Source organism: Catharus ustulatus, chromosome 3 (assembly GCF_009819885.2).
Source record: "Catharus ustulatus isolate bCatUst1 chromosome 3, bCatUst1.pri.v2, whole genome shotgun sequence".
Lineage (NCBI taxonomy): Eukaryota > Metazoa > Chordata > Aves > Passeriformes > Turdidae > Catharus > Catharus ustulatus.
In genome coordinates this window covers 100,651,632-100,671,350 of record NC_046223.1, presented here as the reverse complement: position 1 = coordinate 100,671,350, position 19,719 = coordinate 100,651,632, and the positions used below count along the sequence as shown (strand labels likewise).

At 37.2% G+C, this 19,719-nt stretch overlaps 1 protein-coding gene across 2 annotated transcripts in view; it reads right to left on the bottom strand.

Annotated features, from left to right (window-relative positions):
• Positions 1-19,719, bottom strand: part of TRAPPC12 (trafficking protein particle complex subunit 12) — a 51,188-nt gene that overhangs the window by 4,406 nt on the left and 27,063 nt on the right. For both annotated transcript variants that reach the window (XM_033054750.2, XM_033054751.2), the window contains exons 7-9: positions 13,738-13,810; positions 9,959-10,032; positions 3,304-3,402 (exon numbers count right to left, since the gene is read on the bottom strand). In XM_033054750.2, the coding sequence (XP_032910641.1) occupies positions 3,304-3,402; positions 9,959-10,032; positions 13,738-13,810 (246 nt within the window). The remainder of the gene's footprint in view (positions 1-3,303; positions 3,403-9,958; positions 10,033-13,737; positions 13,811-19,719) is intronic.

The window sequence follows — 19,719 nt, the reverse complement described above, 5'->3', positions numbered from 1 at the left end:
TTCCCAATTTGCTTATGGGAATATCACAGTGGCAGTACCCAAAGCCCTACTACACCACTAATATAACACATACTGCTTCACCTCTAACCATGAGATGTATCCCTTGTCAACATAAGGAAATTATTCTTTTTGTAAATTTAGGAGATGATCCAATTGAAGACTGCAGTCAAAGATGCTACTGTTCATCTACCAAGCATTTCTGAAATACCTGTTAATAGTCTTTCTCTAATGACACAGATGCATTTCTCTCAGATGTAACTGGACTCAAAATGAGTATTATTCATTCTAAAATACCATACATTCAGTTATAATGATAAAGGATACAACTTCTCTCCATAAATCCCACTAAAGATGTAAACCACCAAGAAAATAATTACATTTAACTAGAGGATAATGCTAGAAAAGTGTAAATAAGTATGTCCTTGAGTATTTTTAGCCTGGGAATCCCTTAACCATGAGAACAATCCATTTCCAAACCAGTTTGTTCTCCTGGGAGCTTGATGAGTGCAAATCTAGTATGCTTTGATACTAATCACACAATATTTGTATCCATGAATAGTTCTGATTTCTTAGCAGAATTTTGTATCTTCTCAGCAAACATCCCACACTCTTAAATCTCATTTTCCCACAGAGGGGAAACAGTTTAGTTTTTAAAATTTTTTGGTGGGAAATATAATTTAAAAGAAATAACTAGTTTTAATAAGTAATTTAACCAATTTAAGTGATCTTTATCACTTATTCACTTATCACTTTATCACTTATTTAACTTAGTTCAGAAAGTATGACTTCAGAATCTAATAATAATTAGCACATCAAATGAAAATGGAGATTCTACTATTAACCTCAAATAATCATATTCTCTAACAAGGAGCCTCCAATATACTGTGCTTAACTTCGTTGTTCATCTGGAAACTAAGATTATTTTTCTTCTAGGAATTTTTTATTGCTTTTGACTCAGTTTTGCAGCAATTTATTGCAGAAGGTAAAGTCACACAGCTTTTAAAATTTTTTCATAATGTACTTATTCAAATGGAAATTTTGGATAGGTCAGCTAGTGAGAGCTACACAATGTAATCCTAGAGACTAAAATGTATTCACTGTTTCTCTACTTCATGTGAATTTCTGTTTTACAGGTCAGGTGACTGCTGAAAGAATTATACTCCTTATGAAAATTTCTTTGTGACAGCCTCTGTCTTTTCATCCATTCTGAACTTCTATAATTCTCATTTGCCAATTTTTAAGGCAACAGCCAAAGGCTGTACATCAGATCTAGACCTCCTTATGTTCTACTTACATGTGAAGACAAGGAGGACATGATACCTTAGACTAGTTAGCTTAATTTAATTAAAAAAAAATAAAGCAAAGCAAAATAAATAAATAAAGCAAAGTTTTACATGTTGAAAAAGGTTGTAACTTTTTTCTGTTAAACTCCCGAATTACACTTTATTCTACTTTATTGCTTTGCTTTGTATGTGGGATGTCTACTGTAAAACAGTGACTGTGATTCATAAACAACTGGAATATGGCTGCCTTACACCTCTCTTGGTAAATGTCCAAAGTTAGCAGCACAGTCTGACTTATTTGAGAATTACTACTTGTTTTTGAGAAGTTGTGACACCTGAATACGAGAAAATTGCTGTTCTATATTGCCTGAAAGACATTTTCTTTTTTTTCCAGAGAGTGCCTTGTCAGAGTGCACACTTACCACAGAGTGATCTTATCAAATGATGATGCCCAGGACTGCAACACATTTATTTTTCTTTAATTCAAATGTCTTGGTTTTGATTACCTGGACACTGCCTATTTCTCTTAATATATCAAAATCTTGCATCTGTTGCACCAGTATCCCCCAGACAGAGCTGAAAATTTTGTCACAGAAAAAGACACCAAGCCAAGCAATAAAACCTTATCTCCTTAAGGTGCTAGAAGAAAGGAAAACATTTGCATTTAGAAATTATTCTTTTTAACTTCTATCCAGGTCACATGAAAATATCAAGAACTCCTCATAACCCCTTTTGCTATGTCCACATCTGACAGTAAAAGCCCTCTGAACTGAAGACCTGTTGTCACAGCCAGCATTGTGGAGGTCAGTGATTTCAAATGATTCTGTAAGTTACAAGATGCTTTCCTCATGGGAGTGAAAATTTCTTCATAGCAAATGGAATGACAAACAGACCTTGGGTGTGACATCATGGCAGACACTCTTGTCAGAAAGGCAGTGCCAGTAACATACCCAGTCATTTTCCCAGTAAGACCAGAACTATTAATAACTTGTACTGCCTCCAGTATTTTGCATATTTACAGTACCATTCTTTAATAAGCATAATTATTATGTTCCCTATTTAGGTAATAATTAATGCACGCAGCCAATATCATGAAATTGCTCCACAGTGATGGAGATCCACTTTAAACTAGAGACTTTTAAAGACAGACCTGTCTAACACATTGTGAAACCATGCTCCTGCTGAGAACTGAAATCCCATAATTGAATTTGAATGACATTCTATGATTTTCAGCAAGCAACGTTAATAATTATGTATTAAGAGTAAATGACTCAATTTCAATATAATTTTATGACAGGAATGTCACAAATAAGACCATTTGTAAACACTTGACAATCCAAAATTAGATTTATTATTAACAACAGAAGTAGATAAAAGAGGAAAAGTTTGAATTGTTAGTATGAGAAATATGAAAGAACTGCAAAGAACTTGTGAAATACTAAAAATTGTAAAAATCAGATGGCTAATTAGTATCATATTATGAAAAATAAAAAGACACCTATTTTTATTTATCATTAAATACAGTTACAGGCACATTAATGATACTGTTTTTTTCTTTTAAGATACCTTCCCCTGTCTTCTAAGGGATATGATCTGGACAAAAGCAGGACACTCTTGAATTTTTTCTAAACGAAGATGGCAGTTACACGGTGTGACTGAGAGTTGCATGCAGTTTGAAGCAGTGAGACATGAGATTTTTAGTGATATTGTGTCTCACTAATGTCAATGGGAGCTTTACCCTTAGTTTTAGAGAAAGCAGAACGTCACTTTTCAAATAAAATACTAGCAATAACTTTCTACAGCACGTTCTTTGTTTGTTAATGCACTTTTAATACCACAGGTGCTTCATATTTCCTAATTGTACCTAAAATGACATGATAGAAGGGTTTTTGTTTTGAGCACTACTTCTACAATTTGACATGTGCCCTACAAAACCAGCTGTTGTTTTAAATGCAGTGATTATTCTCTACATAGCTATCAAGAGCAGTCCCACCTAGCAAACTTAGAATAAAATGCATACCTGAAGGAAAATCCTTCCAATTCCACTCAGCAACTGAGGCTCTTGCTGTGGGTAATATTTGATGACAGAGTGGTAAGCATCTACAGCCAGTACGTAGTCCTAAGGGTGAAAAGCATACAATCACAATCAGGTATTTAAGCTCAGAATACTTCAGCCTTTGTGTCACCTTCTTTGTAAAGACACAGTCCAACAGAATTAAAGTATTTGCACCTTGTCAGTGGGACAGAATTTCTATCAATCACTGTAGGAAAGTCCACTGGCCCAGGGCTGAGCCAGCCTCAGTTGCTGCAGCTTGGAGAAATGTGAGCAGAGGCAGAGAGCACCTGCCTTAGCTTACAAGGGCCAGGCCAAGCAAAGGCTGAGGATTCTCTGCGCTGTAACACTTTGGTGCTTCCCTTCCCAACAATCCTGCCCTTCAACTCAATACAAGAATTGTGGTGGGCATTAGAAAGCAAAGGACAACAGAGAACAATATTACAAACCTACACAGGTATCGTGGAATACTCTCTGCCCTACCATTATTCTTAGTCAAACTATAGTACTCATTTAACTTGTCCCTAATGTGATCATAGCTACTAGTAAAGGTTTTTTTCTTCATCTCCCACTTGGTTTAAGAAAGCAATGTTCCCCAGGTGTAATGAATTTCTTTTCCTGAGGATATACTTAAAAGGAGTAAACCTTGTACCCAGTTCTGAAGTCCTCAGCACAGGAAACACATGAATGGAGCAGGTCCAGAGGAGGGAAACAAAAATGGTTAGAGGGCTGGAACATTTCTCAAGAACGAAGGCTGAGAGAGTTGGGGTTGTTCAGCCTGGAGAAGAAAAAGCTCTGGGGAAACCTCACTGTAGCCTTTCAGAACCTGAAATGGACTTATATATCAGGGCCTGTTGTGATAAGACAAGGAGTAATGATTTTAAACTAAAAGAGGATTGATTTAGACTAGATCTAAGGAATGAATTTTTTACAATGAGGGCATGAAACACTAGAATTGGTTACCCACAGATATGGAGGATGCTCCATCCCCGGAAACATTCCAGATTGGTTGGTATTCTCAGTAACCCAATCCAGTTCAAGAGGTCCCAGAGCATGGCAGGTGTAGGTTAGACTAAATGACCTTTAAAGGTCTGTTCTGACCCAAACTATTCTCTTTGAAACATACTACTTCATACAAACAAAAAGTCAAGATAAGCCTTTGGAGTCTGATCTGTATATGAGAAAAATTACATGTCATGTAATAGTAGGAGATGAGTTAGCCCAGGAAAACCCTCTGCAGGACCTTTCTATTGCAAACAACTTGTATGCTGTGGGTATAATGATTAATTTGGAACAATTAATTATTAACATTTAGAGTTTATTACAATTCTAATGCGCCATGACAAGTTCACACTTATTATAGATAATAAAAAGAGTTCAGAGGAAAACCAGCATGCCACATTCACAAGTATATTTATTTAAATGCTGCTGTATTTATCATTCACAACTCAAATGTGATGAAATTAAAGCAATCATAATTATTCACAAATTTATGACTTAGGAAAACTTTAATTTTCATTGTTACAGTTCTCAGTAAAGGACTTAACTGATCATGGAGTACAACTGTGTTAGGCAGGCATAAAAAAATAGGAATAGGGACCCTTTGATCTAGCTTTTTAGAGGAATCCCAGCCATGATTGTAGTACCTATTAATTCTTCCAAGAGTAAAATCTACTAAATCTGAAGGACTGTCTACAACTGTGATTTTTATCCCTGCAAGCATCAAATGTGTCACTAGAAAAATAATTTTCTTGTATCAAATTCTGTGGTCTGAGGCTGCCCCTTACCCAGTGCCCACTTTTGTGTACACTCCAAGGCTCTGGCTACACAACAAAGATGCACAGAACAACCATGAGGGATTTGGGCTCTGCAATCACATCCCCAAACTGATGCAGAAACAATTCCCAGGACACCATGAAGCAAGTTGATAGAAAAGTGCTTCTGCCAGCTCAGCTTACAGCTTAGCATGAACTGACTGCAGAAAAACCTCAACCACAAGAAGCTGCACGAGTGAGCTGTGTTTGCACCATCCCAGCAGCACAGGCTCCCTGGTGTACATAGCAGCCAGCCCTGGTAGGAACAAGCAGCCAAGTCTTAGAGGCCCATGTTGCAGGGGCTTCATGGATTTGGCTAGTCAGGGAAAGAAATTCTCCTTTTTTTCTGCACTCCTTATCTCCAACACCATATGCATTACAGCTACAAGTACCTAAACACTGACAGCTCCTGAAATGTGAGACTAGAGGTGAACATTAAGAGTCTGTGCATTCTGTTGGTAGTCACTGCACTCCTCCACAAATGGCACAGCACATCACGTCTGTGCTTACCACCCTTTGCCTTGCAGTATTTGTCACAGGAACAGGACCCATTTCTTCCAGAAGATGACAAGGGACTAAATTATGTATGTCCAAAGACAGAAGCAAGGATGGTCCCAGGATGAAATTGTGAAACATCTTCATTCTAAATACAGTCTCATTCTGTGGTCACCCACGGATCCCACAGTGAGCTTAATATGCATTTATTATTCTCCCCACACTATGATGAAAGCATTAGAGGAGATTTCTTGAATATATTACATGTGATACAGAAAGATACTATTCTGTGGTGAGTTATAGAGGCATCTCATCTGACAGCTCCTTCAGATGGAACATATTGTAAAATAGATGATATTTGGTCTCACTAAATCTATTGTCATTCACAGTTTTGCTAATGTGGGAACATACAACGAAGATTGTCGGATGGAATGATAAATACACACCGCCTCTGAGGAGTGAAGTCTTGATTGATACACGGTGTGGTTGTGAGGAGTAAAACATATTAAGTACTGCCAGTAAAACCCCAATGACTACAGCTTGTGATCTTAAGACTTAGAGATGGGGCTGACATATTGTCATGATCTTTAATTTAAAAAGATTAAGAGCCTTCCAGTATTCCACACCTTAGTAAAAAAATCCCCACAGAAGTTCTGAAGTTACACTATTTAGGATATGAGTAAGAATTAGCCTACTGTTTTCTAACTCAATACCTCTTTTATTACGAAAATTTGTGGCTAACATTACATATACTAATCCAAAATAGTTCTAGTAACCTACTGGACCTACTTGCTGGAGTATGTTTTTCCTTCAATGTACCACAGTATAACTGCACTTCCCTTCATGGTCACTGCATTACATATTTTCAGATTTCCCTCATCACCACCTTAAGTACTTAATTAGAAATAAGTGTAAAGGACTATGATGTGTAGAATGCTGAAAGTTCAAGAAACCTTGGACTAAAAATCTTAGTTACAAGGAGTGGAGAGTTCATAAATACTTCATTTTGGGGAGAGAGGACAGGGATAACTTATCCTTCCTCTCTTATCAGGTGCAATTGTGGAAGGGTTATGAAAGCAGAGATTCACAGTGCTATGAATCCAGAGAGTTGTACTGCAGCACTCAGGCAAAAGACATGATGATTCATGCAGTCTTTCTCCTTTAAATGATAGAGGAACCAAACTCCTCAGGCATCAGTCCCTTGTGTCACTAGCACAAGCTGTTACCTCCTCCTTGGTACCATTTTAATTGTATTATATACCCAGATGAAAATCAATTCTAATGCTTTTGTTTTATGAAGGGTAAGTTTCACAAAAGCTAACAACACTGAAGAAAACTAAAAAGCACAAAATGTGCCTTTAATTAGAGTGCATTTGTAATATATATGGAAAATACTTAAGTGTTTATTCCTTAGAGAGATAAAAGTCTGGTAAAATAATGTCAAAAGTGATTTTAGCTCTGATGAAAAGAACTTCAAAAGTTTTTAAGACACTTCCATGGTGACTGAGTAAAGTGACAGGCATTTTGCAGATAGACTTTTGAAATGAAACAATGCACATCATCAGGTGTATGTTAAATTAATATTTCCCTCATGCTGCTATAGTTACAATATGCTTTCACAGTGACATAAGCCCACAGTTCTTTCCTTAAGTTGCCCCTTATTCACAGGAAATAGGAAAGCTGTTTGATATCAAATGATACAACTATGATCCACCATTTGTTTGTCATTTGGTTAAGTCCAACAGTGGCGCACAGAAAGTAAGAAGAACCCATTTAAGAAAGGTTATACGAAGAAAGGGAGATGAACAGGAAAGGAAGACTGCCTTGAAGTGCTACCAAACTGTCCCTGGTCACATGGACTAAGGGGTACAGCAGACAGAGTTCAGTACCAAGGAAAGATATTCCAAGGCTGTAGGAGACATGACTGATTTCCTAGGTCTGGGTGAACCACTTTGCCTTCAGTCACTATCTCCAAAATAATGTACCACTCCATCTCAAAATTTAAGGAGATGTTCAACTATGAAACAAATTAAGCATATTTAAAAAGGCAAAAATCATTGTACTACATGAACAGAAATTTTTGATTCAGGTAAGTAATGCGAAAAGATATGACATGAAATAAACCTAATTAAGAGCTGAAGATAAAGAAAGTAGATTTAAATAGTTACAGGGCCAACATCTAATCAAAGTGGGGTTTTTAAATTTTCAAGTGTCAATCCTGACAAGGTTGTTCCCTGTTAAATACTACTGTTGTTTTTTTGGCTGAAGGAGGAGGTCAGTAAAAGTAAGATAATATGTTTTGGGTTTTTTTTTTTCATACACATTTTTACTTTAATAAATTATTATTATTATCATCAACTACTTGCCCAAAACCTAACAGTACCCGGGGATGAAGCATAGTATTGCAATATTGTAAATGTTCACTAGATGGCAATAGATGGTGCAGACTTGGAGAATGAAATCCTTGGTTTTTCTTACATTACATACACCTGAAACACTAGAATAAAAACAAATGCAGTTTTTAAAGTATATGGTAAAACAGCAAAAAGGGTGGAACCGTGTTAAATTAACATAATTGTTCATGGGAGAACTTACAAAAGAATGTTTAAAACTTATTTGAATAGATTCATGCTGAACACTCTGGAAGGTGGAGAAGATGACTACGCTACTGCTGCATGTGAGAATAGTCTGGGGATATTCCTGAAAACTGAAAGACTCACGAGTACCTTATAGCCAATGCACTGAAATGCAGATTTCAGAGGGAAGTAATTATGCATTGACATGCAATTGTAGGTAATTTGGAAGTTATTGTGAACCATAAATTTCTGTGAGATACGCCCTAAATACAACTGATCTTAAGAAGTATCTGAGATGTAGTATTTCTGAAATATCATTTCCAAAAAGATGATAATTGGTATTTACAAATATATTTCTGTTACTCAAATAAAATAGCACTAACAAGACCAAACCAGAGGAAGGTGAGAACTGAGTGTGAATGTAGGTTTGTGTGTACATGAAAAACATGAGTTAAAAAAGAATTCACAGCAAAAAGTAAAGTGAAGTTCTTGAAAATATATATACCAATACTTTTTATTTATATATTCTACTTTGTTTGGGATAGCAGCTCATGCCTTTCTTCACTTGATTACTGAAAAACAGAATTATTTAAAAAATGAACCTATGTCATATACCTACTTTAAAAGACAAATTGTTTTAATGAGCAATTATTTCTATGCAAGACAGAAATGTTCTTATTACAATATAATCATGAAAACAAATGTTTGCCCTAAATCTCATAACAAGAATATTCCATTTCATGTAAAGTTGTATAGCTGGCTCTTATATTAAAAAAAAATTTAAAAAAGAAAGAAGAAACCATACTTTTTGAGATATTGTTATATTAAGAATGGAGCATTGTTTGGGAAGTAGCTAAGTAAACATCAGAGGATCAGGTCTGGCATGACCTTGGGCAACTGAAGTGCAGGGAGCCAGGAGTGCAAATCTTGGTCTGTGAAGCTTCTACTGCTCACAGCCCTGCTCCAAGGCTGTTGCTGCTAATTGATTTGTAAAGCACAGTTAAGTTCAGGATAACAGCAGTTTGCTGCAAGAATGGCAACACCCGTTTTCCTGACCACAACATGATCAAAACCACAACATGATCGGCAGAAGTTGTTTTATTTCTACTTCTTGAATACAAGGAGAAGCAAAGAGTGTTGCACCAAATGGAGCACAACTGGTTAAAAAACTTAACAAGGAATCAAGGGGGGAAAACCCCAGCAGTGAAAACTAGTCACTTTTGCTTTTATTGCTTTCTCTTCCATCCCTACCCACTAGTGAGGATTTAAACTTGAAAGAAGACATTACAAGTGAGATCAGTTGACAAGGGAGGATGTATTTTAGATGTTTTGGATCTCTATCAGATACAAAAGCTACAGCATTATTAAACCTCACAAACAGAGCAACATTCCTAGTGCACAGTTTGAAAAAGGCAGAGCACATAATTGCTTTTAATTAGAGCATTTAGTTAAGTGTTTGAAAAATTCAATTTAAAAATGCAAATTCTGTATTGTTATTGCATGTTCTCTAGGATGATTTGGGGAGAAATAAGTACAGATATGTTCCCAAAGAATATTACTGCGAATAGCTATCTATTAAATAAGACATTATTAAGCCTAATTAATTCTTCACTAAGCGAAACCTTCATGTACTGTCAGGTAGTCTTCCCTTATCTCTGCACCAGTAATTCACTTGCATTTTCTCTGACATTCTATTCTGCAATATACGGTACCTCTGCAGTTCTGCCACCCACGTACCTTCATCATTAGCAGACAGTTTGCCATGGAGTACATCACCCGGCCCAGACGTGACCTCCAGAGCTGAACAGAGGCTGCAAAATAAGAGCAGCTTGTGAATTTGCACAAATAAATTAGAGGTTCTTTCTTGCCATCAATTATTGGTCCTATAAATTATGATTTTGAAAGGTCCCCCTCGTTAACACCACTGGGTTTCAGCCTAGAATTTTTAATCCTCAGCCCTGCTGCAGCATCAGACAATTCTGCATCTCTCCATGGGAATTGCTCGAGCAGCTCTGGGTACCATACACAAGGCAACAACGCAGAGCAATGGACAGTCATTCTGCTCAGGCCAAATATTAAACACTGAAATAAGCCACACATTTTCCAAGATCAGAGCAAAAGGTGCATAAAAGGATTCAAGTGATAATGAGCAACAGTTTAAAAACATGTAATCTACAGCATTAAATGTGATAAATTATAAAATCAAACATAGCTAGAATGTAATTTCAGAGCCAAAACAGGCAGAGTGAGAAATGTCTGAGTCTGGGTCTGTTTGTGCTTGCCTCTGGCTGAGAGATATGCCGAAAAAAATCTGTCAAGCTTGTCTGCTTTCCCTATTCTCCCGGAGCTGCAGGCATTAAAAACTGCAGCAGATTTCTCCCTCTTGTTTTGCAGACAGACTCCTGATGTTGTAAGAGAACAGTTCATACAGACCCTTATTTTCTCTCGTGTTACAGTAGCAGAGATCAGGCTAGAAATATTTCTCTAATCCTCAAAAATAAACATTAGGACTATTCATTTAGCACATTTGAAAAATATATGTATCTCAGTCAATCAGCTGCCAAGGTCACTGTAATGATTTGAAAGAGAGTGGGGGGAAGGGAGAAGAGGCTATTTCAATAAAATTGTGATAACTGAGACCACTCATTTGTATCATTAATGTAGTCACTGATAAAAGCATGGCAGATTACACAGATAATTCTTTCAGCACACAAAGAAGTCATTACAAATAAGAAGAGCTTGGTGAAATGTCTACTGTCTTTCCTTAAAAGGAAAACTCCTTCCATCCTCTTCACCAATAAAACAAAACAAAAAAATCCTACCCATGAATATTCTCAAATTATCTCTGTCAAAAAGAGGGTTATAATGTAGGCTCCAAGAATGAACCGAGTACTTAATCCACTATACCTTATAATCATTCATTACTTCTAGCTTTTGTTTTAGAAATTCCCCCATGACCACACATCCTAAGTGCGACTAATGGAGACAATACTAAACCACGAACAAATACTTCATTATACATTTCCTTTTTTTCTTTCTTTGTGGGTTATCTGTAAAACCTGAACATAATTAAACAACTGCCCTTCATTATTTCACTTTAGTAAATATCTCCTTTTTTGCACATCCTCATAGTTTGGTAACACATTCAGTTTTTCAGGACTTAGGTGACAACAAACTAGATGCTGATTCCTACACCAGAGACATCCGGGTTTCATGTTAACAATGAGATAGCACCAGCTACAGTTCTCCATAAAGGACTGCAAAGCAGGCAAACTAGATGTCTTCAGCCTGTGCTATAAACTGAACAGGAACCTGGTCTGAAAATTCTATAGCTCTGTGGGATGAGGCTTCTTAGCACTGGCAGAAAGGGATTAAAAACCCCTGAAAAGCAGTGAACAAAAACAAAACCCAACAGCAGATCACTGTGTTTTACTGAGACGCCTAAAACTCTCTGCAGGTCCATGCAGCCATGCTTCCACTTTAAGCATTTGCTTTTCCTTGTTTTCATCAGGGCTCTGTACTCCACGCTGCCATTCATTTCAATAGGCACTGTGAAGTTACAAAATTGGCATCTTACAGACTGCGTTACCAAGCAAGTGGTGCAATGCTACATCTCTCTGCCTGCTGAAAAACTGGCAAATGAGGTGCTCTGTTCCAGGCTAGAGATGCACATGGTAAATTGATCAGTGTTGCACCTTTTTACACCAGCAGCATGGAAATTACATGCTAAGCATAATCCCCATAATGAATTAGGCCTGTCTTCTCAAAAAGTTAATAAGGTTTGCTTCAGCAAGTCTCAGATGAAAAAAAGCAAACCCATTATTAAGCCTCCTGGAGCTCCAAACGCAGAATGAAGCAGAGAGGGAGCAGACCTGGCTGACCTCTACAGACAACAGCAGTCAACAGCCTCTGCAAAGGCCCCGTGGGCTTTCTGGCAGTCTTAAACCTAGAGGCAGCTGCATAGTAGACATGTAAAGATCTCTCCAAATTTTCTGCAGCCATGTCCCATGATAACTACTAGCTGCTGCTTTTCTAACTATGCCTCCTTCTGAGCTCATCTGAGCTCTGAAGCAGAAGCAGAGAGGAAAAGCAAGGAGCCAGTAACTCGTGAGTGAAGCAGACTGCAGGACACAGGATTATGATACAGCTAGGAAAAAGTCTTTGTACCTTAAATGGGGAATCAATACCTTGGTTTGAAAGCTGTAAAAAACAACAGCTGTGGAGATAAGGATGAAAATTCTGGCAGAAAGTGCTAACAAGGAAAAGTAAGTAGGAGAACTGAGGCAAAAAGAATATTAGATACAATATTAGGTAAATGAAAGACATGAAGTGCTGTGTCTAACTTCAGTGTAAGATGACTTTCCTTTTTCCTAAACCTTTTGACAAGAGTAGTAAATGTATTCATTTGACTATATGTGCAAATACCTTTATCATATATGCTGTCACATGTGTTCATGCTTTTAGGGTGCATTCAAAAGGCATATCAAGTCAGGTACAGTGACACACTAAAGCAACTTTTACATCCAGTAAAATTGAAGAGCAGGTAGAAAAATAGTTCAGACAGGTCTGCACTCTTCCATGCAGATACAGTTTTAAGGAATTAATATTAATTTTTTTTTCTGCTATTAACTCTATCCAGCCTCTTCTGTCTCAGAGCCAGACTCTCACTTTCCACGGGCTCTGTGTGAATGGTATACTAGAAAGAACCTGGCAACATTCCTTAGACTAGGTAAATATGAAAGTTTTTTGTTTTCTTGGTGCATGTTTTGAAATTGCTAGGTATCATGAGGGGTCCATACAATACAGAGCAATGCCTAAAATATCTCCTCTTGTCTAATTTTCAAGTGTACTCAAATGACCTCATAAGGATAAATTCTGTTAAAAAAAATAAAAGCTTGTCCTGATCATCCTTTTTTGGGCAGTATTTGCCCTATACTATTGGAGTAACACCACTAAGAAAGAAAGAACAGGAGAAAACATAACTGGATATAAAATCATTAAAATGTTGACGTAGCTCAATATAATCTAAATATTATTCTAATAAGTGCCTTAGATATTTCAGGAGTCTAAGTACTATGCAGCTACAGTGAGACTCATCCATCTGTGCAGCAGCACCCTAAACCAGAGTAGCCATTGTATGGCAGTGGTTCAATCTGAAAAAACTGAGTGGATGGCAGACATGAGGTTTGAGAGGAGTCAGCCAAAGCTTAAGATGAAACTCCCATCTAACTGCAATAGCAATAAACTTATATATTCATCACTAAAGGATAACAGCCATGTTGTTTCTCCTAAGTAAGAAAAAGGATTTATTGCACGAGTTTGATGAAGGGCAAAACTGTGAAATTAATTCCAGCAAAAAGTAGTACAAGGTGTATCATTTCAGGGGCTGAGTAGGTTGTAAGATTACAAAACTACAGTTTTGACCAGTCTGGGGCAGTCCTGTGAAAACTGCTGGCACACTTAAGCAAGCAATAAAAACACACTGTCTGTGAAAAAAATGTTTAAAGAATACCTACCTTGTCTGTTCTCCTGTGTAATGTTAGTCATACTTCCGTCTTCAGCTAAGCCTTGTTCCAAATGTTCTAGGATCTGCAGTAATTTTTTTAAAGTAACCAACATGAGTTTAAACAGCACTCTATATTTAATGCTACATTTATCTACAATGGACAGTCTCTGTGTAAACCAATTCATGCAGGAATGCTTCACCTAGATACATTTCAAAATTACTGGTTATTATCATAGCTAGATCAATTGTATAAAGTAAAAAAGTCATTGTACTGTAGAAGGATGTTAGAGTTCACTTTATGATACTTACAGAACATTAAATGTCAGCACACTCTAGGGTCATACACATTTTGTTTAGCAAAACAGGGAACATGCTCCACCAGGGAATGAACATTAATGACCACAATGAAGTCAAAACCAATTTTTTTTTCAGGGAAGGCCACAGCCTCCCACCTTATTCACCCTAATATAGGCTTTAGATTCATTAGTTTTTGTCTTTAATGAAGTATTCCTCTTAGTTCTTAGTGTAATTTCCTTCTCAAACTTTGGAGTTTGTTGTTTTCTTTAATTTATCATAGTTTTAAAATCATGTAAATTGTTGAGTGAATGAAACATTTGTTGTTTTATGGGAAGAGTGGAAATGTATACTTAATGAAGATTGTGTCTGAAGCACTTTTAACAAGGCTCCATTTGAAACACCAGTCAACTTTCCTTTTCCTAATTCCATTACAATTCTCCAAATTAAATTTCCAGTTCCCACAGATGACCCCATTTTCCCTGTTACAGATGTATAACTTTTGTTGTGGAACAATGTCTATTAGGGCTACTTGCTGTTTAATCAGCCACTGCGGTTACCCAATGAAGGAAATACAAGGCACTGCCTCTTCTAGGGACTGAGTGCACTTCCAAAGAAAGAGATTTCAGTTTCTGGCAGTATAAGAAATAATTGTGTTTTCCTAAATCAACGAAGCTCATTTCAAATCAACACAGGAAGTCCTTAAAAAAGATGGGTAGAATTCATCTGGCCTTGGAAAGTGTGTTGGCGTTTTCTACAGCCAATCAGGATAATCTCTATCTCCAGAAAGTCATCTCGTGCCAACAATTTTAGATAAATTAAGAAGAAATTGCCCTATGAGATACTAAGCCCTTTTCACAGACTAGAGTGAGGTTTTGAAGTTAAGTTCATAAATTCAGCTACAAAGAACTTAAGAGCATGGAGAGACATACAATGAATGTAGGACATTTACCACCTGCCAGCTGGGCCAGGCTAATTTCCTGGTAAGAAGTGTTAGGCCATGACAAATACAAGGTCATACGGTTTACTGCAAACTTTGGTCAGAGAGCTAGACTGAGCTGCCTTACCTCAGACTTCGAGAGGCTATGAGCATACACCAGTAGATACTGCAGCTTAGCTGACAGGTGGCAATTTATGAGCTGGCAGTGCCACACCTGCAAGACTGACACTTGGTCCCACTTTCAAAAGCAGTGATGGTTTTCAAAACCTCCTAGGAATCACTTAGAAACCAAAGTGCCACCTTTCAGTGTTAAATGCCTAATGTATAATAAGACACCTTTGTCAAAAAAGCCTCACATTCTTCTCTTCTACAAATCCAAACCACTTCATAATCTACTTTCTGTGGTCTAAAAACCCTGATCTTTCTCTTCCCCTACAAAATACCTAGTGATTTCCTCTCAGATTCAGTAAGGCACAAAATTTCTACTTTTGAAATGGTACAAACACAAGGGGCCTTAATCAAGGTGACATGCTGTCTTGTTTAAAAAGACAACGGATTTCTCTGAAAAAATTCTCACTAACATAATCAAAAAAGGAAGAATTAGATATTAGCATACAATTAGAGTATTACATTAACCATTCTGTGACATTACTGGGGGATATCCAGCCGTGACCTTAAGCTCAACATCATTAAAACAGAGCTCGGTGATGATTTGAGGCTAATTGTTTTATTCCCTAGGTTTAGCTCTCTTTTGCCCTTAAGTACAAAAACATCACCTGCAGTTGTCCTGCAGTATTTGGGCATTTCTCTGTTTGCAAAGAATTGTTTAATAGTAACATTAATGATTCTGACAGTTCCTTAGTGTAAGTTACTGCATTCAGTCAATATGAAATATTTAGGTGGTAAACTGTTTATTCTAGCAATGTCACATGACACAGCTCTAACCACTCATGTTCTTACTAAAAAGAAAAAATATGACTGAACACTTCTACCATTGAATTCATCAGTTTTACATATGACCTGTGCTTTTTCTTGTTTTGAACACTTATTGTTATGCACACTAATTAGTTTCACCGGTAGTACTACTTCACTGAGTCTTCTGTTTCATTCCCTATCTATTGCCTGTATGCCACAATTACTAATACATCATACCACCATTCAGCCTTTTTTGGTGCCTCTGGAACTGTGGCTTTTTGGCTACTCAGACTGGTACAGGGTCATCATATTTTCGATGATCTTAAAAACCATGGTGGCAAGACAAATACCCTCTAGACTGAAGAAGAAGAAAACTTCTGTCACCTTAGCAACTAGAAGCTTAGAGTAATCAAACCTAAGAGACTGAAAAGTTCACCAGTTTGGCAGTAAAACAGACATGGAAGGCCAGATTTGAAAGAGTGTGTATGAAAAGGCCAAGGAAGAACACATCTTCAGGAGTTGAAGGAGAGTGGTGGAACTACCAAAGCTGTGGCTGATGGGCAAGTGGCACAAAGTATTTTTGACAAGTTTTGCAGAGATAACAGTTGCAGAGGCATTTTTAGGAAGCTGTTAACGCACTTGCTGCTGCTCCATCCACCTGGCAGAAGAGCCCAACACGGCTCTGGCAGTTGAGGGATTAGGGCTTAAAAGTGAAATATATTATACCACGAAATGTGTGAATTTCCAGGAGCTCTCCCTCAAACATCTAGGGAAGCATAGGTATGTACAAACAAGAGGAGTTTAGATCTAGCCTGACAGTTGTCCTTTTCACATTTTGGGCTCCAGCTAAGCATTTTTAGCATGTCTTCAGCATTATTAGCACTAAAGTAATCAAATTTTTAAATGTTTTTAAATAAACTTGAAAAGAACAAATCCTTTTACGATTTAAGTTACTATTGCTACTCTTACTGCCTGGCTGTTCAAAGACCGCTTATTTCAAGGCAGACTTAGAGGTGCAACAACTCATTGAGGCAGTTTATGTTGGGAAGACCAGCAATAACCCAGAGACAGCAGCAATTTCAATGGATTCCTCTCCCAGGCTATAACCCATTTCGTACTACAGATAATTTCTTTCCCATCTGTTGTTCATATAGAACAAGATGTAAAATACCTAACCAGATCTTGATTAGACACTTGCAGGAGCACTCGAAAATGTAAAAACATTATTGCAGGAAAAAATATATATGGAAACACATATTCAGGAAAAATTAAAAAAAAACAGTTTTGCACCCAACCTCCAATCCTGCTTCAGGTACCAGAGAAGTGTAAGTAGAAGGAGGCTGTAAAGACCAAGTAAACAAAATAAATAGTTTCATCTTTAAGTGGAATAGTTAATCTAAAGTTGACAGGTGTCTGTAGAATATATACAACAAAAAGCAATAAAGAATTTAGCAGATTAAAAGCAAGTACTGGGTAGGAAAAAAATCTCACCATTACATTAAGGAAGAGAAATTAAACAGGAAGACAAATTTTCTTATGATCAGAATGCACTACCATTAGCCTGGAATAACCTCCCAGGGGATGTGGCCTCAGCACCATAGGCTGGCTCATTAAAAACTACAAAACAACCTTGCATTGCAGAGAGACAGACTAGGTGAGCTAATAGGTCTTTTCTTTCTTCTAGCTTTTATGACTCCAAGATCATCTCATTTACATAATGATGATTCGTATGCCCTTCTGTAAATACGGATGACCAAAGATTATTTTTCCACTTTTTACAATGGAGAGGTAAAACACTAGAGGCTTTTGGTTGAAAGCTCCCCAATTAATTCTGTTACAACCCAAATGGCTCCCAAGTGTCACATACAAATATTAAGACTAATGAGTGTACATCCTTTATGTTATTTTCTTGGTTATGCCATGAGTTTTTTAAGTATTAGAACCATATTCTTGAACATTCCAGCTGAGATTGAGATTGTTAGACAAACAGCATTCTACACAAAAATCAAAACATATAAAAGCAATGTTTTTATCAGCCAGCCCTGACTTCAAATGGCTAAATTACCACAAATTTACAACTGTCTTTTAAAAACACAATTATATTTACACTTTTTTACACTCTTCTTTCTACAGTTGTCCTTGAACTGCTCCAAAAACAAAGCTACTTAAATGAGTGCAAACAAATGGAAGTAATCTGCAATGAGGTATCTAGAACAACCAATCAGAAATATTTTCAAGAAGGATGTTTTATTTGTTAGTAGTTATCTGTCTGCTGTACTTTAAAAATAAGCATCCATCAGCAGAGACAATAGCTTGTCCTGGCGACTGTATCCTGGCTCTAGAGGAAGCTATCAGAACCAAAGGGATATTGTTGTCTTTCTTGCTGCAACTGAACACACTAACACAGGGGAAACCTTGCAAACTCAGACACAGGAAGGCAGAGGCAAAGAGGTGACAACCTCTGAACCAAAACCAAGTGCAGAGAACAAGAGACTCCTCAGAAGAGCTCGTGGAAGATTGTGGAGTAGCTTAAAGCAACCTTCTCCAAGGGTCCAAGGGATAACGCAGAATTTGCAGTGACCCAGATCACCAGCAATTGATGGACTGAGAACATGAGTAAAGAGACCTGTTCTTAAAGAACAGTGGGCAGGGAAATATGTGTATATCAATTTGTAATTCTCCTTTATTTCTATTTAATATTCTCCACTATATTCAGTTTCCCTTATTTAAACAAATAATCAGCCTAGTTCATATTCAACAAAATCTTGTATTATAATTTAAAAGCTTCCTTGCTACAGTGAATATGCACTTGTAGAAAAACACCAGAGGCCTCTAAAGCCACCTTGAGGCTGTAGATGACTTGAAGGGACTTGTAAAGGAGTGTTGTGGGGATGGAGTTTATTTCCTTTTATTTCATTCCCCTATTGACCAGCAATCTTTAAGATGCCCTGCTCACCAGTCACTCCCTCCTTCACATTCAGTTTTCTCTTTGTTACAAGATTAAGGAACTTAGAAACCAGTTTAGTTTTGGAACCTTGTGGAACCTTCATGACCGAGAGCAGACAGTGCAGCACTTAATACCAGAATGCATAAACCCAAGATGTGAAACAGCCAATCTGCTGCACACTGAGGCAGGCAAATGTTAGTAGAAGCTCCATGAAATCCTGCAATGGAGATGTGTGGCATTTCCTAGAAGAGCAGAATTACTTCAAATTGAGGACTGTTTATGAAGAGGGCTGGAGAGAATAGCTGGCCAGTGATATTAGACGAGAGGTAACAGCAGTTGTCAAGTGCTAAGAAGTACCACTTCTTGGCCAAATTAGATATATCTCTCAACAGTTTCCAAATCAATTCTTTCCAACTTTACAAAAAAAATGCCACTTTCACCTCTTATTACCTAAACCATTCCCTTTTCCCCCTCATAATAAAAAGAACTGGGTTTTTTACTGTAAATATTTGGTTTTCCTACACATTACTGTGCTAGTAGAAAGCCGATTTCATATACCTAATGCCATTACAGCTACACAATGGGCAATTATCAAATCCCTCCACTTCCCTTATCCCAGTTACTTTAAGGAGGAAATACAGGAAACTTGCAAGTAACACTGAAAAGTAATCATACATGTTTATCTTATCTGAAAGTTTTGAACTTTCAAGTGTCATAGCTAAAGCAATAATGTTGCATTTCTTCTACAGTTCACCACATTGTACAACTCATGGTCACTGGTGCAATGGACTACCAGGGAAAGATTTCTGTGAAAAAAAACAAAACATTTAAGGACAAATGTTTATGGTTCAGGGTCGCTGGTTTTAGTGGATAAAGTCAGTGCACACAACACCATG